Source organism: Sinocyclocheilus grahami, unplaced genomic scaffold (genome assembly GCF_001515645.1).
Source record: "Sinocyclocheilus grahami isolate Dianchi unplaced genomic scaffold, SAMN03320097.WGS_v1.1 scaffold898.1, whole genome shotgun sequence".
NCBI lineage: Eukaryota > Metazoa > Chordata > Actinopteri > Cypriniformes > Cyprinidae > Sinocyclocheilus > Sinocyclocheilus grahami.
This window is the reverse complement of record NW_015506077.1, coordinates 100472-120295: the sequence shown is the minus strand read 5'-3', so window position 1 is coordinate 120295 and position 19824 is coordinate 100472. Positions and strand designations below refer to the sequence as shown.

At 37.5% G+C, this 19824-nt stretch overlaps 2 protein-coding genes across 3 annotated transcripts in view; both read right to left on the bottom strand.

Moving 5' to 3' along the window:
- The window catches only part of LOC107563915 (septin-7-like), a 54483-nt gene extending 39398 nt beyond the window's left edge, over positions 1 to 15085 (bottom strand). Inside the window, exons 1-3 of one of the 2 annotated variants that reach the window (XM_016248897.1) lie at positions 14985 to 15085; positions 6268 to 6272; positions 5650 to 5752 (exon numbers count right to left, since the gene is read on the bottom strand). In XM_016248897.1, coding sequence (XP_016104383.1) covers positions 5650 to 5752; positions 6268 to 6272; positions 14985 to 15039 — 163 coding nt within the window. In that variant the 5' untranslated portion in view covers positions 15040 to 15085. Of the gene's footprint in view, positions 1 to 5649; positions 5753 to 6267; positions 6273 to 14557; positions 14560 to 14984 lie in introns of both variants that reach the window. The other variant, XM_016248898.1, reaches the window with a different exon arrangement.
- Positions 15086 to 16923: 1838 nt separating this feature from the next.
- The window catches only part of LOC107563934 (heat shock factor-binding protein 1-like protein 1), a 4363-nt gene continuing 1462 nt past the window's right edge, over positions 16924 to 19824 (bottom strand). Inside the window, exons 3-4 of the mRNA XM_016248920.1 lie at positions 17148 to 17238; positions 16924 to 17061 (exon numbers count right to left, since the gene is read on the bottom strand). Of these exons, the coding sequence (XP_016104406.1) occupies positions 17025 to 17061; positions 17148 to 17238 (128 nt within the window). The 3' untranslated portion in view covers positions 16924 to 17024. The remainder of the gene's footprint in view (positions 17062 to 17147; positions 17239 to 19824) is intronic.

The window sequence follows — 19824 nt, the reverse complement described above, 5'->3', positions numbered from 1 at the left end:
GTGACGAACGCAGAAGCGCAGAGAAGAGAGCAAAACAAAACACCGGTCACAAATTAGAAGTACAAAACTAAGATTTGTAAAGAAACATGTGGGATGATTTCCATGGTTTTCCTTTGTTGTAAACAAAACTTGGTTCTCATGAGACTAGCATATTCTCACCGGAGCTTAGACTACGTTTTACGTCATGGAACACCACTCTCTTGTGAATGCGCGTACCAGTTAGTGGAAACTAGAGATTATGGTTTATAAAGTTTTAAATGTGGATATTTTCTTACACAAATGCATCAATTCACCTCAGAAGGCCTTTATTTACCCCCCAGAGCTGTGTGGAGCACTTTTTAATGATGGATGGACGCACTTTTTTGGGCTTCAAAATCTCGACCAACATTCACTGCCATTATAAAGCTTGGAAGAGCCAGCACAATTTTTAATAACTCTGGTTGTATTCATCTGAAATAAGAACGTCACACCTAGGATGGCTTGAGGGTTGGTAAATCATCGGGTAATTTTCATTTTTGGGTGAACTGTCCCTTTAATTATTGAAGCATTTCATAAAATTTTAACAGTAATGGGGCCTTTTTTCCATCTCCAAAATCTGCTTAAATTCATCTGGATTTTATACAAATATTTATACAATGGTAATCAAATCAATTCATAAAACTTTAACAAATGAATCATCTTTTAAAATGTAAAAAACAACAACTTTACATTAAGCCAAATTAAGTCAAATTAAAGGGATAGTTCACCCAATAATGAAAATTCTGTCATTAATTACTCACCCTCATGTCGTTCCAAACTCTTAAGACCTTCGTTCATCTTCAGAACACAACTTATAACAATAATATTAAGATATTTTTTATGCATTCCGAGAGCTCTCTGACCCTCCCATAGACAGCAAGGATCCTTACACTATCAAGGCTCAGAAACGTAGCAAAGAGATCGGTAAAATAATCCATGTGACATCAGTGGTTCATCCGTAATGTTATAAAGCTACGAGAATACTTTTTATGTGCAAAGAAAACAAAAATAACGACTTTATTCAACGATTCGTCAGAACAGCATACGTTGTTTACATGCGTTAATTATACACCAATTTTACTGGATTCAATTAATATGTCCACTTTTTGCTGAAATCATAGGCCCCTATAAGGCCCAGCATTACAAATCTACCAAATTCAGCACTTGGAAAGCCTGAGATGCTGCAGTTTTTCAACTTAACTCTAAAAACAGGAAACCAGTCTGGAGGAGTGGCATAATGAGATCAACTCTGACATGAACTTATATGGGGTCGTTCCCTGCCTGCGAGTCTGGGAAAATGCAGACGGCATCAGAAATTTGTGGAATTCCATAAACCACAAGAGAATACAACTATTTAGCTGGATAGATGGAGGGAAATCTAAACAGTCTGAAACTCGGAGTATATGATCAAGTACAAACCAGGAGAAGAACCAGAGGGTGTGCCGAGAACCAAGACAAAGAAGATGTTCACAAGACATTATAAACTTTATTAGTGGTGTTTGCCAAGACAAGCATCAATTTCACCACTGCTCATACTTAACCTTTAACCCTTGACTCTAAGTGTTCAACTTTAGCATGCAACTCGTCCAGCACAGTTTGCGCTACGGACATGAACAGTACCTAAACTCATCTGGATTGCAAAAGTATGCAGTTACTTAAACTTGATTAAAAATACAGTAAAAATAATAAAATGTCAAAATATTACTATAATTTACAATAATGATTTTCTATTATATATATATATAAAAAAAAGACATTTATTCCTGTGATCAAAGCTGAATTTTAAGCATATGATCCTTCAGAAATCAGTTTAATATGCTGATTTGCTGCTCAAGAAACATTTCTGATTATTATCAATGTTGAATACAGTTGCTCTGCTTTTTATGCAAATAGATGGTAGTTGTTATATGTTGGAATGGTTGTCATATGTTGAATTGATTAATTGACCACAGATTTTTGGGTGAACTTTTCCTTTAAGTAGTTATGCTCTAAATCACTCCACGCAAGACACAATGATAGATGAACAGAAAGGTGACTATGAGCAGAAGGCTTACTAGAGCTAATTACAGAGTCCTTCACTGAACTCTCCGTAAAGAATGATGACAGATCAGGGCTTTCCTGTCAGCCGCCCAAAAATGCTAAACTGCGGTATCTGTAACCCGCCCTGTCTCTGTGCGTTACGAAACTCAGTTTGTGCCGTGTCAAACCCTTACAGGCCTGCCCTGAGCAGATGAAAAACAACACACATCCATCTAACCGTCTGTATTTCACAACATTAACCATTACGGAACACACTCCTCAAACACTACAGTAAGTTCTGCAATCAGGGAAATCTAAACAAGAGGCACTTAGTGCTATGGAAAGCCGGAGCAGAGGGAGGTGAGAGTCCTGAGAGTCCACTGAAGCAGCTCAGCCCAAAGCCCACCAGGCGGACCGGCGAGGGTCCGGCTCGCTTCCTTTAAAGGAAATATCCCACAGCTGTGTAAACCAGGAGGGTTTACTCCAGAGGAACTCCCCATCGCATGACAGGGGAGGGGGAGCTGGGAAGCAGGAAAAGCTCGGGACTGCGCTGGGAGGGACAGAGTTTACTACGAACTTCCAAAGAACTTTCACTGGCATGGATAAAGGCAGAACGCAAGAAAGAAGACCTGCTATGTGCTGTCAGAATGAACAATTTAAAGGTTCACCCAAAATTAAAATTCAGAGAGCTACAGTATGCAGAAGTGAAGATTTTTTTTCCGGACACATTACATGGCTCCATAAAATCTGGATTAAACCACTGGAGTCACATGGTTTTATGGCATATTTTGAGCGTGAAAGTTTTAATTTCCTAGACTTTCACACTTTATTTTATTTCAATATAACCTTCTAACAGTGTAATTATACATTTAAGTACGGAGTAACAGTAATTAGCAATAGGGTTTGGTTTAAGGTTATTTGTATGTAATTATGCATAATTTCTGTTATTACTACAGTAACTACATGTAACGTGTAACAAAGACGCTGTAAAAAGTTTTACCAAAATATCATTAAGATATTAAGATGCTTGTGTTTCTGAATAAATAAAGCAGTATCAATGTCATAAAATCACAAGTTTGTTTTGATTTAAAGGCCAGAAGCTATAGTTTATATGAATAAAAATCACAAACACTTGTAAACTAAATAATGTAATATATACAGATTTATTCTTTAATATTTTTTTTTCAAATGGATTATGAAAACTTGTATACAATGCACTCTCATTAAAAAAAGATCTTTTATAATGCTTATTAGTTCTAAAAAAATAAGTTTTTGCTCAAAAATATCCAAAATTAAAAACAATTTGTTTATAATTTCCACACAGGAGAGACTTGGTGGTGTTTCAAAACAAAGGGAAATCGGTATCGGCATCGGTTATCGGTCAAAATGATTTGAAAAATATCAGCATATCGGATATCGGCAAAAATATTAATATCGTGCATCCCTAGTACCCAGCCTTTTTATCATATCACATTCAAATGGTAAATAAAACCGAAATAAAATTATTGGTGCTGCTGATTACATCCAAACCAAATATAATTCAGTAAGCAAACAAATGTAGGACAAAAGACCAATCATTATTCAGTATGCAATTCAGAAGACCAATAGTTCGTTATGCAAACAGATGTAAGAAAGGACAATTGTAATTCAGTACGCAAATAAACGTCCAATATTGCAGTCGGTTTACTGATGGAGTGCAATAAAGGACACTAGGTGTTTTAAAACTTATCTTAATTTTTGTATACTTTCTTAAAATGTAAGCTTTAAGTTAAAAAAATTAAAATCCAGAAACAGCTAGCACACCTAGGCTAAACGTGTAATGATATCCAAACTATTTAAGGATTATACGTACACTGTTGCTGTACAACCACTGTAAAAACTTAAAAGCAATCAGCAAGTAAAGCTTAACAAAGCCACTAATCCTTAACACTGATAATAAACTAATCTAAAAAAGGGAGAAGAAAGAAGAACAGACTTAAATGCCTCTACATCAGCCAAGATCAAGGTCAATCCTTACAAGCAGCTGGTTAATCACTGGTAAATATTGACTTTAACCAGCCTCATGACTCTATCCTACTGTCAGTCAACAGACAAGTCTGAAACCATGGACAACCCTAGTGTGCATCCCACCGAGAACAGACGAACGGTCTTAAACAACAACATCTGCGTCTTTATCATTCAAAGAGAGAGAGAGAGAGAGCTGGAAGTGTTTAACAGCACTGCACTTCTTCAATTACTATGCCATTCTAATTACACGCTGTGCACCAAATTGCCATCTAAAAGCTCATTTCATGCCCAGCGTGCAGCAGAGGGGGAACTCCAGAGCGTAGCTGCTCCAACACTCCTCCCAAAATCCCATGGAGACGGAATTCTGAAATACTGACCAGTCAGAAACGCAGACTCAGTTCTGGATTGTGAGCAGGATGTGAGGTGACCCCAGGTGGGCGTCAGGGCCAGTTTCAGGCCGTGTTGTGCTTGAAGTCTGAAGAGCTGACGGTAGAGGTAGATACGAGTCCTCAGGCCAAGCTAAATGAATGGGATTACAGGAAACTTCCAAACCACTAGGCCACGCTTACACACACACATTCCAAAGGAGGGAAAAAACCCCAGGTCCATGGGAGAATGGGAAGAACATTTGTTTTGAATGTTCATTTCTTCAAGCCCTGCTCTCTCATTCTGTTCTGCCATGTGAAATCCATCACTGATGCATTCCAGCGCACAGCTGCCAGCGCCTGGCATGAAGCGGCCCGTGTGAAACCGTATACCGCTAGACACATGAGCGCATATAATCCACATAGCGCTGCATGCTGGGTCAACAGCCCTCTATTTCTGACCCCGTTTTCATTAATGTTTCACTCAAGCTTTTTTCTTTAAGTCACAAACCTCAAAAAGAAATCTGTTTTTAAATGGACAGTTTACTCAAAAATGACAATTCAGGCATCAGTTATTTGGCTTGAAGCCATTCCAGCCCATATGACTGTGCTATGGAAGCCTGTTTCTGCCACTGAATAAAACAACTGAAAAAAGTAATTGCGACTTTCCATATCACAATTTTGAGTTTTTTTCTCGCAATTGCAAAATTCTGACTTTTCTCTAAGAATTGCGCAATATAAACTCACAATTATGAGCTATAAAGTCAGAATAAAAATAGGCAAATAGGCAGAATTGTGAGTAAACTCACAATTGCGAGAGAAAAAAAAAGTCAGAATTGTGAGATAAAAAGTCACAATTACCAGAAACAGGCTTCCATACTTTCCTGCTTTTGTGAAACATGAAAGAAGAAATTTAGCAGATTGTTCATGCTGCTCTTTTCTATGCAATGAAAGGGAATGAGGACTGTTCAGCTATTACATTTTATTGTGTGATCCACGGAAGAAGTCATACTGGTTTTAGTTGAGTAAAATTATGACTAGTTTCTTTTTTGGGTGAACTATTTCTTTTAATGGTCTATAAAAAGTTCAAAACTTTGAAAATAAAGGTCTATTAGATATTGCAAAAAGCCATTGCAGGCTTTAGTTATCAGTGCCCTCAAGTGACACATGAGCTTTCATTTACGGTAAAAAGAGGAATTCAATGGCCAGCAGTGGGATAAACAGGACAGAAGATACTCACCGACGACCATGAGAGTGAACTCGAAGCCCCTCTTCACAGACTTTCTGTACACTTGGTTGGGGAGATTTGCGAATCCCACGTACCCCTCAAGGTTCTTCTGTTGCTGTAGACCAAAACCAAACACAGTCAATGGCTTTAGCAGGCATGACTGACAAAACACTACAAATGAGAAACACGTAGGCGGCCCTCTGTCACGACTGCACACGGTTACTGTTAACACCTTCATGAATCTTCAGAAACATTTGGTTTGACACTCAAATAACAGCATAGAAACATGGCTATAATAATGCATGGGCTTTTTTCAAATTAGCCTACTTAACATGCTAGCTACCACACAATCCACACGGTCTGAGGTATTATTCATGTTTGTAGCATGAATAAAGTGGGATGCACAGTGTGGGACACTAAAGTTTGATACTTAGAATTATGGATTTAAACAAACCATTGACTCTAAATATGAGTGTTTGTAACAGCCGTAAAACACAGATTCTAATATCTAATACTAGATTTTGAGCTAATTAGCAGCACAGGCTCCAGATTTTAGAGATCTTTTGAGGAGCTGAACAACATATCCATTTGTAGTTTGTCCAGGCGTTTGAAATGACTATGCATACTTACTGCTACTTTGGAGAGCATTCAGATCATGTTGTTCCACAGATCGATGGATGAATAGATGAAGAGGTGATCAGATTCCACCAGGCAGGGAGAGAGGCATCCACATAAACAAAATAAAACACAAAGAGACAGAATGAGACAACGATAGGTAACAGCTGAAGTACATTAAGAGGTCTGCAACTCACTAAGAGCTTCAACAAAACCATTGGTCTGTCAATCCAACCAATGAGGACAAAAGCTGTGTTATTAACATCCATCTGAGGTGAACCAATCACACGTGATCAATCAAACTACATTCAAATAGTCACATTACTACAGGTGTAAATGACCAATAAGGTATGGACACTACTTGAGTTTAAGAAAAAAGATTCTGTAAATATCAGTTTATTTTAGTCCTAATACCAAGCCTGTAGTGTTTTCCCAATGCTGCACGACCAAACCACTTCTCTAAACATACAGAATTACAGAAAAGCCAGAAATGGGGCTTTAGCGCTAGACTTTCACAGTGCTCAGGCTGCCAGTAAAACGGACTTAATTGAAAAATCATCTCACTGAATGAACCAGGCCTTCCCTGAATAGCATTTTCTTTCTGCTGAAACAGCAAATCATCAAATGCATGGATCTGTGATTGCAGCACATAAAAACCCCAACTCATTTGAATATCAAAACCTTCATGTTATTCTGCTAACACTACAAAAGCAAACGTCCGGGAGGAACACCTGCAGCTTGACAGACAAGCCGCCTGTGATGATGATTCAGAAAGTCAACTGCAACGTACAGTAAAAGAGTATCAAATCAGCTCAGGACGACTCATGCATTATATTATTTAGCATTATATAGCCTAATCTTCTAAAGTCAGAACAGATCAACATTTATGCTATAGTTATTCAGTGACAATCACATTTTCACAACATCAGTAAATGGTTCAAAGACTTAAAAAGGGGGTTTAAGCATCAAAACAATAAAAGTTTAGAGCTTTAAATGTATTTTTCCCCCAATACATTAGAATGTTTTTTTACAGAAGACACCAACTAAAATGTCTTTCAGTGTAACAATAGCTCAATATAACAAAAAATCTTGTCAAGCATATTTAAACCTAAAATCATTGCATGACATTAAAAGACTATTACAGCCCCCAAAAACTAGTTAATTGTCATTCTAAAGCTTTACCAATCTTTGCCACTGTCCTTCAAACCACTAGGTTTTACCCATTTGTCAGCAAGATGTTTTTAATCATTTAGCTAAAATATTAAAAAATTTAGAATGATCAGATTTTCTTCTATATATTTTAATAAGTGCAGGTCAGAATACGCATGTCGTTTCATTTTTATATATATCTGTTAAACTGAATGACCATGGGACATTTCAGCTAGGGCTGGGCAATTTTTCCGATTAATTTGAATTGTATGTTTTGCCACGATTTTATTTTTTTAGAAATTGAGGAATCACGATTTTGAATAAAAATATTACTAAACACTTTGACAATATGCCAATGATAACAGTAAAGAGAAAAGAGCTGTACAACCGCATGTCGGTGCACGTGATTAATCGCTCACGTGTGACGCGCTCATATCGCGAAGTGCCATTCACGCGGAATATGCTTTTGTGTTGAAAAAGATGCGACGCGGGCAGAGGAATAGGAAAAAAATGCAAGAAGATGCGAGTTGAACGTCTTTTAACTTGAGCGCAGCGTTTTTAGAATGCCGTTTCATGCATGAGAAGTGAGCGCAACAGTCAAAGGCATCCATGTTTACACAGAAAAAAACAATGGAAAAGCAGCGCAATCGAATAAAAAAAACCTGTAAAGAACCACTAGGCCTACTGTATGTCTGATATTTCATGTTTTTATCATGGTGACAGGATGAAAGCTGCTGTTCATTGTTTTTACAGAACATTTATAGTTCAAAATAGTCTACTGGTGTTATACCTGGTCATTCTGAATTTGAATTACCTTGACTTTTGAGAATTATTTTTTTTTTTTTAAGCATTTTCCTTGTATTATTTCCGAACATATAATATGCATAAGACAAGTTTGTACAAGATGTAGTTGTTCATGCATCTTTTCTGCAATTTCTGCAAAATGTATACTAAAATAAGTAGTCATTCAGTGATAATCACGTTCACACAATTCAAAAATACAACATTATAATCAATTTTACATCTTAAGAGAACCAATGCCATTTAACATAAAGTGCATTTAAATGCACTTTAAATTATTGTTTTCATTGGAAATAAAGCAAAAATTCAACTTCCAACTGACTACTCCTATGATTTTACCAGTCTGATTTCTGCCAAGTCGAACAAATGTTTCCTTTTCAGGTGTATGATCCCTTTAAGATGAATTATTACTGCATTTATGTTGCTCGTCTTGGAGATTTTGTCCTCTCTTACTCCATTTTAACCACCCACACAATGAATAAGCAATGCTCTTTCCTGAAACTACACATGAAAGTCTGTTACAAATATCCTGCACCACTTCCTACTGATGTTATCGTTGGGTGTTCTTCTAGAGGGCTGGTGTGAGGTGTGAACACACGAGTACACGCAGAGGAAGTCTGATCTCACGGGGGGAAACTGAGAGGGCGTATATGTTCCTTCTTCCAGGTTAAACGCCTGTCAAAGCCAAGACGCTCAGCATATTTGAAGGGGAACATCTCAGTGAACCATTACAGTAAAATGCTCTGATGCAAATTTGGATGGTCACAACAACCCAGCAAAAACTGAACTAAAACCTACATTTCCCTGTGGTGAAGCATTGACAGAAATAGTCCACAAGGATTCACACAAGCAAAAACAAAAACACACATGTGATATACATTACTGCATCTCAAGGTCACATTCTGGGTCACTGATGTGGGTTATTATGGGATAGATGGATGCCTTCACTCAGTATATGGCCATGAATGTAAAGGTTTAATTAAGTTTCATTGCGTGTCAAGCAGCTTGGACACTCTGCAATATCCTTCTTGTTCATTCCACAGAACAGATAAAGGTAACAGGTTTGAAACGTCATGAGAGCGAGTAAATGATGACAGAACTTTCGTTTTTGGGTCATCTATCCCTTTAAGGGATTTTTTCGATGACACCACAACCATTACCTTGCAGAGATCTAAAGGGAAGATGAGAGCGAGACAGTGACTGCAGTCCTGAAACAATGACATGTTTTTGTATGTGGCTTAACTGCCGGAAGAGATGTGGTAGACAGACAGAAAGGCAAAGCAACGACAAGGAGTAAATGAGATACAGCGATATCTATTTCTGATAAGACACATTTTCGACTAGTACTTCACAGGATATGACTGACTCGCAAGTGTCAACAGGGTCCAAAATTAACTGCAAACTGCACAATTCATATAGATGTATAAAAAAGTGATTCAGATGCAAAAGGGATAATGACCCTAAACCAGTGTTTCCCAACCTTTCTTTAGTCGCTGCACCCTTTGGAAATTTTAACAAATTTGTGGCACCCTACAAAATTAATTTTGTCACAATATTTGAATTTCTAACTTCGATATGATACTTTGAAAAGTATAGATATTCGGTACAGCAAGGAAAAAATGCAGAATATACTGTCATACAGATATTTTTAATATTATAAATAAAATGTGTCTATCAATGGTGGCAATCGGTAGGCTAATTTCTAATGAAAAGACCAATTTATATGACAAATTTTAATGTAGGCTTTTATTCATATGTAAACATTGTGAGATAGCTAGTTTTAATGGTAATTAAACAAAGTTTTGCTCACTCACTGTATTTTTGATTTTACAGCGGGGTAATTTTGTTGCAGTAGCACGAGATAGCTTGATTTAAAACTCTGAATTGAATAAAAAAATGTTAATAATACAATAAGAACAAAAAGAAATGAGTAATGATAGCACAAATAAAAAATAACGATAGGCCAACAAATTAAATAAATAGCTTTTTAGTTTTTCGGGTAGGTCTAACACACAGTAGGGCTATTAAGAGATTTTTTTTTTTACCAATTATCCAAATAATGTTTAATCCTAGAAAGCTATTATTATCAGAGGACACGTGAGGAAGGGAAGAGCCTTTTTATTTATTTATTTTCTTTCAAAAATGATGTGCTTTCCATTTAAAATGTTCTGTGTTCCAATTTAATGATTTAATTACATTTTAATAATCAAAAATCATATCTAATCAACAGAATTTTTACAACTGTAACAATTAATCTTTTAAAACAACATTAAATGAAAATTAAACTAGGCTATTCCTTTTTGGTAAAGTGCTGCAAAACAGAAGTTTACTGTTTAAATTAAACACGGACAAAAATTATGACATTTCTTAAAAAAAAAAAAAGTGTAGATCAATTTTATTTTTATTATTTTGTCTACTATTTTGAGGAATGCATACTAGAGCACAATAGTGATATATTTCTGTCATAATTTCTTCAAGTAAATCAAACGTTTATTTTGACAGGTTTAAGTGAACACCTTTTGAGAGTTTCTGTGACGATAGTTTTCTCAAACGAAATGGTGAAATGCTGGTGAAGTGACTCTCAGAGATTTATTCATCCAAAACTCTCCAAATTGTGTGATATTAGTAAATTCCATTTTATGACTGGATTTTGCGATTCTATCTTCATTTTCCGTATCATTGAAATCATATGGTGGTACTAGGATCTTGTCGACTCATGCCGTCTGGTTTTCTCATCACACACTCAATGAAAGCAGTCAGACAATACGCCCCATAAAAAGGCTATTCTGACCACCCACAGTTCAGACACACATTCTCTCTCAAGATTTCAGCTGTAAACTATTCACTTAAAGGGGTCATATGATGCTGCTAAAAAGAACATTATTTTGTTTATTTGGTATAATGAAATGTGTTTATGCGGTTTATGGTTCAAAAAACATTTTCCACATACTGTACATTATTGTTTTTTCTCTATGCCCCGCCTTTCTGAAACGCATCAATTTTTACAAAGCTCATCGGTCTGAAAAGAGAGGTGTGCTCTGATTGGCCAGCTATCCAGTGCATTGTGATTGGCCGAATACCTCAAGCGTGTGACAAAAATTGTTACGCCCCTACCATACTGTGATGCCCTGTCCGGCCGGAGCGTAACATAAAACCATGACACATTATTTTCCACATACTGTACATTATTGTTTTTTCTCTATGCCCCGCCTTTCTGAAACGCATCAATTTTTACAAAGCTCATCGGTCTGAAAAGAGAGGTGTGCTCTGATTGGCCAGCTATCCAGTGCATTGTGATTGGCCGAATACCTCAAGCGTGTGACAAAAATTGTTACGCCCCTACCATACTGTGATGCCCTGTCCGGCCGGAGCGTAACATAAAACCATGTCTGCATTTGTGATCGGAGAAATTACAAACAACAAGTGCTACTCTACACTGCCCACAAAAAACTTGCGTTTGAATCGTCAGTGGCAAATTCTTTAAATATAAAAAACATACTTACAGTCTGTGAGTCAGAACAGCCGGCATTGTAGTCTACTCTCCCAGGATCAGGAAACAGTCCTCCATAAAATGTGCTGCACACATCTGAATATTTGGGTTGAACTGTTCTGGAACAGTGTTGTAAATACAACTTAACCACTGATTTCTAGTTGTGTTCTCTTTTGGAAGGGCAAACAAAGTTTCGCTTTCACAACGAAAAAGCGTCACACACCGCGACCTAGAGTATGCGGAGGCCGGCTTGAGTGAGGAATGGCCGGGGCCTAGAGTGAGCAGAGGCGGCGGGCTTGAGTTGAAGTATTTCCTCAGCGATCAGCACAGATCAGCTCCAGGCATGACGAAGTGGATATCGTCCTCTTTTGGAAGACCAAACAAAGTAGTTTTGCTTTCACAACGAAACACACAGCGTCTTCATGACATGGCCGCGGCGGTAACAACAATACTACAGCGAGAATAAAAGTTAAGCCTTCTTTCTTTGCGCGAACATTTGGGTGGCGTTATGCAAATCTTCCCACATCGTGATGTAGACATGTGGGGGCGTGTTAGAACGAGACGTTTTAGGGGGGTGTGGTTGACTCTTAACTTTTATAAAGAATATCTCTTTGGATTTGAAACTTTAGTCTTTGCAACTTTACAGATCTTCTTTATGCACCAAGAGCTTGTAACACTCCAAAGAGAAAGGAAAACTTGAAATCGCATCATATGACCCCTTTAACATCCAACTCAAGGGCTGGAAAGTCACTATTGGCGCTTTTCCACTGCGTGTTACGACTCGGCACGGCTCAGTACGGCTCAGCTCGGTTTGCGTTTCCACTGCAGTTTAGTACCGCATTAGAGTGCACTCTTAAAAATAAAAGTGCTTCAAGATGCCATAGAAGAACCATTTTTGGTTCCACAAAGAACCATTCAGTCAAAGGTTCTTTAAAGAACCATCTCTTTCTTACCTTTTTATAATCTGAAGAACCTTCTTTTGCCACAAAGAACCTTTTGTGAAACAGAAAGGTTCTTCAGATGTTGAAGGTTCTTTATGGAACCATTTAGACAAAAAGGTTCTTCTATGGCATCGTGAAGCACCTTTATTTTTAAGAGTGTGGGTGGGATTATTCACATGTTATTATAGTTGCGCCGCCTCTACTGCCGCGACTCCTGAAAAACTTTTTCATTCCGCGTCGCCCCATCAAGCTCTCGCTGGATCCGCTCCTCTGCTATCAACGAGAGGAACGTCTGTACTTCCTCAACAGACCACAAAACAGCCATTTTTTGGTTGTTAAAAAAAGGTGGGCTCGTTCAAAACAGTTGCGTTCGATCCTTCGCTGGCTGTGCTGATTTAAATCTAGTGGTTCTGTTGTGTTTGAGTCGCAAGTTCAGTGATGCAGGTAATGACGATTCTCTCCGGCCAATCAGTGATCAGCAGAGTTTACACGTCACGTTTTGGTAACGGTACGGTTCACTTGGAACCCCAACCGAGGTGGTACTGAAAAAAGTACCAGGTACTGTACCCAGTGGAAAACCCCCCAAAAGGGAACCGTACCGAACAATACCGTGCAGTGGGAAAGCGCAATATCACATCTGCATCCAGGACCAAAATAGATTCACGTCCACAAAAGAGGCGAATCCCAGCTGTTTTCATGTAAGACCCTGCCTTAAAATCCTGATTTCTTCCCTTTTGGTGAAGGATGAAATCCACGGAATTCAGGATCAAATTCAACAAATTGTATTTTTGTTTTATGAAGCCTCAGGACTAACCATGAAAAAAACAGTCAAATGTGAATGGACAGGACCGATTCAAGCAATAGCCATGTGATCCAAACATCACGGGAATATATAAAGGAGCAATTCTTCCCACCAAACAAGGCTCTTCAGCCACACCAGAGATCTCACTCACAGATGATCATGCTGTGTGTTGCTATAGGACAAATATCTTTTGTAGGCTTCATATGAGATGTTATGCTGCTTAAACGTAAAGGTAAAATCAGCTAATCTACATGCAACATCTTAAATATGAACTTTAAGATGAAGTCTGCATGAATCAAAACTGACTCTTTGTACTTTGTTAGCACACATTACTAGACATTTGATGAACAAATAATCCATGCAAGTAATCCAGTGGGGGAAATCAAATAAAATAAAATAAAGTGTTCTTCAGTCAAATTCGGAAAATGTGCTTCGTCTCTGTTTGATGATATCAGTCTGACAGCTTGGGCAGAACATCCTAAACCCGCCGACAAACATGAGCCAATATACGTCTCAAAAAGTTGAGTACGCAGACTTCAATTATCATCACATTTGGAGATGGAAAAAAACTGGTCATGCAATTTACGTTTAAAAAGGAAAAACGAATGTTTTTGTATCTGTGCATTTCTTGTAAAACGTGTACAAGATGGATTATTTGGGTACAAACAAATCAATCTGTTTACAGATCTAGCCAACGCATCTATCCACCCATTCATCTACCACCTATCTATCTCCACGTGCCCAATCCATTAACCTATCCACCCCATCTATGTGCTATATACTAGATCTATCCATCTATCTATTAACCTAATGGCATTAGATCCATCTACCTATTAATGGTATATAATAGATTCTCTGCAGCAGGGGAGTCCAATCCTGCTTCTGTAGGGGCCCCTTTCAGGTGTTTAGCTCCAACACACCTGCCTGAAAGTTTCCAGTACTCTAAAACAGCTTGATTAGATGGTTCATGAGTACAAATATATACTATATCGTGTGTGTTCAATTAGTGCTGGAGCGAAACCTACTGCAACACACACACACACACACTTGAATATTTCTCCAGAGCTGAGAGAGACAGACACAAGGAGGAGTTTCTCTGTCTGGCCACAGCACTGCGTTCACTGCTTAAGCCCGTCCTACCGGTGTTTTCACGGACAAAATACTGTGGTAATGCCATATTTTGTTTATTATGGTACTCAGTCCGATGAAAATACCACAGCACAATGACTGAGTACTATGGCGTTACTATCGGATACATTCGTTGTGCCACCCACAGTACACTTTTGTGAGCGTAACCATTAAAATAAACTACTTAGACTAGAAAAGAGACAGTAATCGGTATGATAATGGCATAGAGAGTGCAGACTAGACTGAAACAGGAGCTCGAGCAGATCTATTCGTCTATTAACCCGCTCAGGAAACGCATCTGCCGCGCGCAACAACGCACGCGTACTCAAAACACACCGCACAAACGAAGCTATAAAGCTGCTTACAGAAGAGTTTGACAAGCCGCGAGTTTAATAAAGCGACAGAGAGACTAAACACTCACCCATTCTGTTGACGCTCCCGGCCGCCTCTGTAACCGATCTCTCGCCGATCGACATTGCCTTTCTCCAGCTCACGGTCCGGCCCACAGGCGTACGTCACATTTCTTGCGTAGTCTCCCTTGACAACCGCTGCGGCTGCGGCGGTGGCGTATCTTTGGTGAATCGCGTCCGCACAAATCTCGCGATATCTCATGTAAACCACACTGGTCTATTTACTTGAACCTAATATTCAAGTAAATAGGCTACTTGAATATTAGGCTACATTCATATTTTACTACATTACTGTCTCTTTTTCTTTTATATCTAATAATATGTGACCCTGGAGCACAAAACCAGTCATAAGTAGCACTGGAATATTTGTAGCAATAGCCAACAATAGCCTACTTTGTATCGATAATTATCGATTTTTCTTTTATGCCAAAAATCATTAGGATGTTAAGGAAAGATCATGTTCCATGAAGATATTTTGTAAATTTCCTACCGTAAATATATATATATAAAAATATTAGTAATATGCATAGCAAAAAACTTCATTTGGACAACTTTAAAGGCTATTTTCTCAATATTTAGATTTTTTTGCACCCTCAGATTCCAGATTTTCAAATAGTTGCATCTCAGCCAAGAGAGAATCAATGCTTCCACCTGCTGGCTAAAGGATATAGCAGAATAACACCTTGTTAACAGTTACAAATCCGTTCCATTACTTATTGCATGACAATTGTAGTTAGTTAGTAACATAATCTGGATTGCACATATTTAGTTATGTAGTTTTTGATTACTTTTTGACCTAACTCATTTATCAAATAAAGCTAAATGGGATTCTTGTGTACCATATTCTGTAAAGAGAGAGAGAGAGAGAGAGAGAGAGAGAGCAGGGTTTTACAAATTGGGGTTTGTGAAAAAACAGTAGGGTGTTGATGAAAATGTCAAAATTCAATGACAAGTAATATAAAAATGTCAAATTGTAAATATTTTAAACGTGAAAAACAATTGACCGATGTGGTCAAATGTTGACCGACATTGTACATGATTACTAGCAGGTAGGTTCATTTAGAAAGGAAAAATTAAAAGAAAAAGAAAAACGGAATAATTTACTGCCACTGCGTGAATAATACGAAATCATGTAATCCATAAAATTAAGATTTGGAATCTTAATTGTGTAATCCAGATTACATTGCAATTACTACCTGTTTGATAATATATTCATATTAAATAAAAATTATGTACATTTAATGCCTGCCAACATCAGTTCATGTTGCACCATAGCGTAGTCTCGCATAATGGTTAATTTTGAACAAACCCCTTTTTAAGTAATAAACATAGGATACTATATGAGTGCTTAGTGCAAAATATTACAAAATCATGCAAAATGAAAGCAAAAGTTAATAAGAATTCCCTTAAGTTCAGTTATGCATTGCTAAGTCCTTTGCAAGTATTTCACATTAAAAATGGACCAGTTAAGTCCTTTTGGCTTATAGCTTTATGACGGTTTTCAAAGATCATTGAAGTTGTCGGCAAGAGGTACTTTATATTAACTTGTTACATGTTTCCATTTTTGTTTATATCATATCCTGGAAAAGATTTAACACAAGACGCTAAACAAGTTCATTTATTGCTTAAGGTACAAGATCCACATCATATATACAAACCTAAATCATACAGAAAATAAGGCACCGGTGAATAATTCATGCATATAAAAATATATATATATATTCTGTTGATCCCAGCTTCTCCAACATTTTTGCTCAGTGCTTTGGCCAGCTTGGTCTCTCTTCAAAGCCACTGTACAGAAAAACAGAAATATTAAATTATATTATTATCTATTGTTTAAATTGGGAGACTGACTAAAATAAATCCATTATATCATATCCTGGAAAAGATTTAACACAAGACGCTAAACAAGTTCATTTATTGCTTAAGGTACAAGATCCACATCATATATACAAACCTAAATCATACAGAAAATAAGGCACCGGTGAATAATTCATGCATATAAAAATATATATATATTCTGTTGATCCCAGCTTCTCCAACATTTTTGCTCAGTGCTTTGGCCAGCTTGGTCTCTCTTCAAAGCCACTGTACAGAAAAACAGAAATATTAAATGATATTATTATCTATTGTTTAAATTGGGAGATTGACTAAAATAAATCCATGGCACTTGCTTTGATTTATAATGCTCCTCAGCTCCTGCTTGTGTCATGAGATCAGCGACGTTCTTCTCCAGGTCATCTATACGTGTTCCCATCTCGTCCAGTTCAGGCATTAAGGAAAACCCTCAGTTCTTTGTGTAGCACAGGGGGTCTCCAAACCTGCTTCTGGAGAGCTACCGTCCTGCAGATTTCAGCTGAACCTGCTAATAAAGATGTTCAGGAACTGGAACTGGAGTCTGCAGGACGGTATACAGAGTTTAGATCCAACCCGGTTTCAACACGCATACCTGTCGTTTTCAAATAATCCTGAAGGACTTGATTAGCTGGATCAGGTTTTGTTTAATTAGGGTTGACGCTGAACTCTGCAGGGCTGTGGCCCTCCAGGAACTGAGTTTTACACCGCTGTAATAAATAGTTTCACACAGAATGAAGTCTGCACAATGAAGGAGTCCAAAGAATGTGAAAATGACATGAGACTCCAAACTGACTGAGGACCTTTGAAACATGCTCAAGATAAACAAAACTAAATGCATTTAGGTACTGTATAAACCTGATGTTTATAATGTTTTTGGAATGTACAGTAGACCGTTTAAAAGTGTAGGGTAGGTATGATTTTTAAGGTTTTTGGCTGCAATTATTTGATAAAAAAAAAATACAGTAAAAATAGTAATATTGTGAAATATTATTACAATTTCAAAGAACCATTTCTATTGTGATATATTTTAAAATGTGATTTTATTCCTGTGATCAAAGCTGAATTTTCAGCATCATTAGTGTCACAAGATCCTTCAGAAATCAGTGTAATATGCTGCTCAAGAAACATTTCTTATTAACATTTCTTAGAATTAAAACAGCTGTGCTGGGGCAAGTTCAAGCTCAAACCGGTGTGCACTGTTTTGCTACGGTTTCTGGTTTGAACGACATGTTTCCTGGAAACTGTGTGCAACGGGGTTTGAGATGCGCTTGCTCTTGTTTGGTGGGTGTGTCAAAAATGTCAGCTCAATTAGAGAAATCAGTGTAATATGCTGCTCAAGAAACATTTCTTATTAACATTTCTTAGAATTAAAACAGCTGTGCTGGGGCAAGTTCAAGCTCAAACCGGTGTGCACTGTTTTGCTACGGTTTCTGGTTTGAACGACATGTTTCCTGGAAACTGTGTGCAACGGGGTTTGAGATGCGCTTGCTCTTGTTTGGTGGGTGTGTCAAAAATGTCAGCTCAATGTGTCAAAAATGTCAGCTCTGTCTCTGACTGGTTTATACAATGTCAGCAACATGTATATAAACCAGAGCATGTGAGCGGAGCGGAGTGGGAGCGGAGCGGTAATATTTCCTTAAGAGCGCTTCGCTTCACATGCTCTGATATAAACCACGCGGTATTAAAGAGACAGCTCGCACAATGTAATTAACATCCAAATAAACTCACAAGAGCAAGTATATTGTTTGCACATATTTATTTACATTAAAGGCAAAATAACTGAAATAATAAGAGCACAAGTATAGATCTGGAACTTCTTTAAGTCTTTCTAAATATCATTTAGTAATTGCAATGCCTTCCGGTCCGTCCTTTCCTTAGGAAGGTATGCTAGACACTGATTAATGCAACGTAAAAATACTATACATATTTATATATTTTGCTACTGTATTGTGCAGTGACACTTTCATAAACTTTTCTATATTCCTCTGATTATATAATGGTAAATATTACAATATCATAGCACAACAACAGAGCTCAGTAATAACGAAAAAAAAATACAGTAAAAATAGTAATATTGTGAAATATTATTACAATTTCAAAGAACCATTTCTATTGTGATATATTTTAAAATGTGATTTTATTCCTGTGATCAAAGCTGAATTTTCAGCATCATTAGTGTCACAAGATCCTTCAGAAATCAGTGTAATATGCTGCTCAAGAAACATTTCTTATTAACATTTCTTAGAATTAAAACAGCTGTGCTGGGGCAAGTTCAAGCTCAAACCGGTGTGCACTGTTTTGCTACGGTTTCTGGTTTGAACGACATGTTTCCTGGAAACTGTGTGCAACGGGGTTTGAGATGCGCTTGCTCTTGTTTGGTGGGTGTGTCAAAAATGTCAGCTCAATTAGCAGCAACATGTATATAAACCAGAGCATGTGAGCGGAGCGGAGTGGGAGCGGAGCGGTAATATTTCCTTAAGAGCGCTTCGCTTCACATGCTCTGATATAAACCACGCGGTATTAAAGAGACAGCTCGCACAATGTAATTAACATCCAAATAAACTCACAAGAGCAAGTATATTGTTTGCACATATTTATTTACATTAAAGGCAAAATAACTGAAATAATAAGAGCACAAGTATAGATCTGGAACTTCTTTAAGTCTTTCTAAATATCATTTAGTAATTGCAATGCCTTCCGGTCCGTCCTTTCCTTAGGAAGGTATGCTAGACACCGATTAATGCAACGTAAAAATACTATACATATTTATATATTTTGCTACTGTATTGTGCAGTGACACTTTCATAAACTTTTCTATATTCCTCTGATTATATAATGGTAAATATTACAATATCATAGCACAACAACAGAGCTCAGTAATAACGATAAGCCGAATACTCACAATAAAAATAATAGGGTCATATAGATCATAACACAGTCTCGGAGGTAAGAAGTGGATTATCCTTCACCTGAAATGTTTGTCTTTTCATCCTG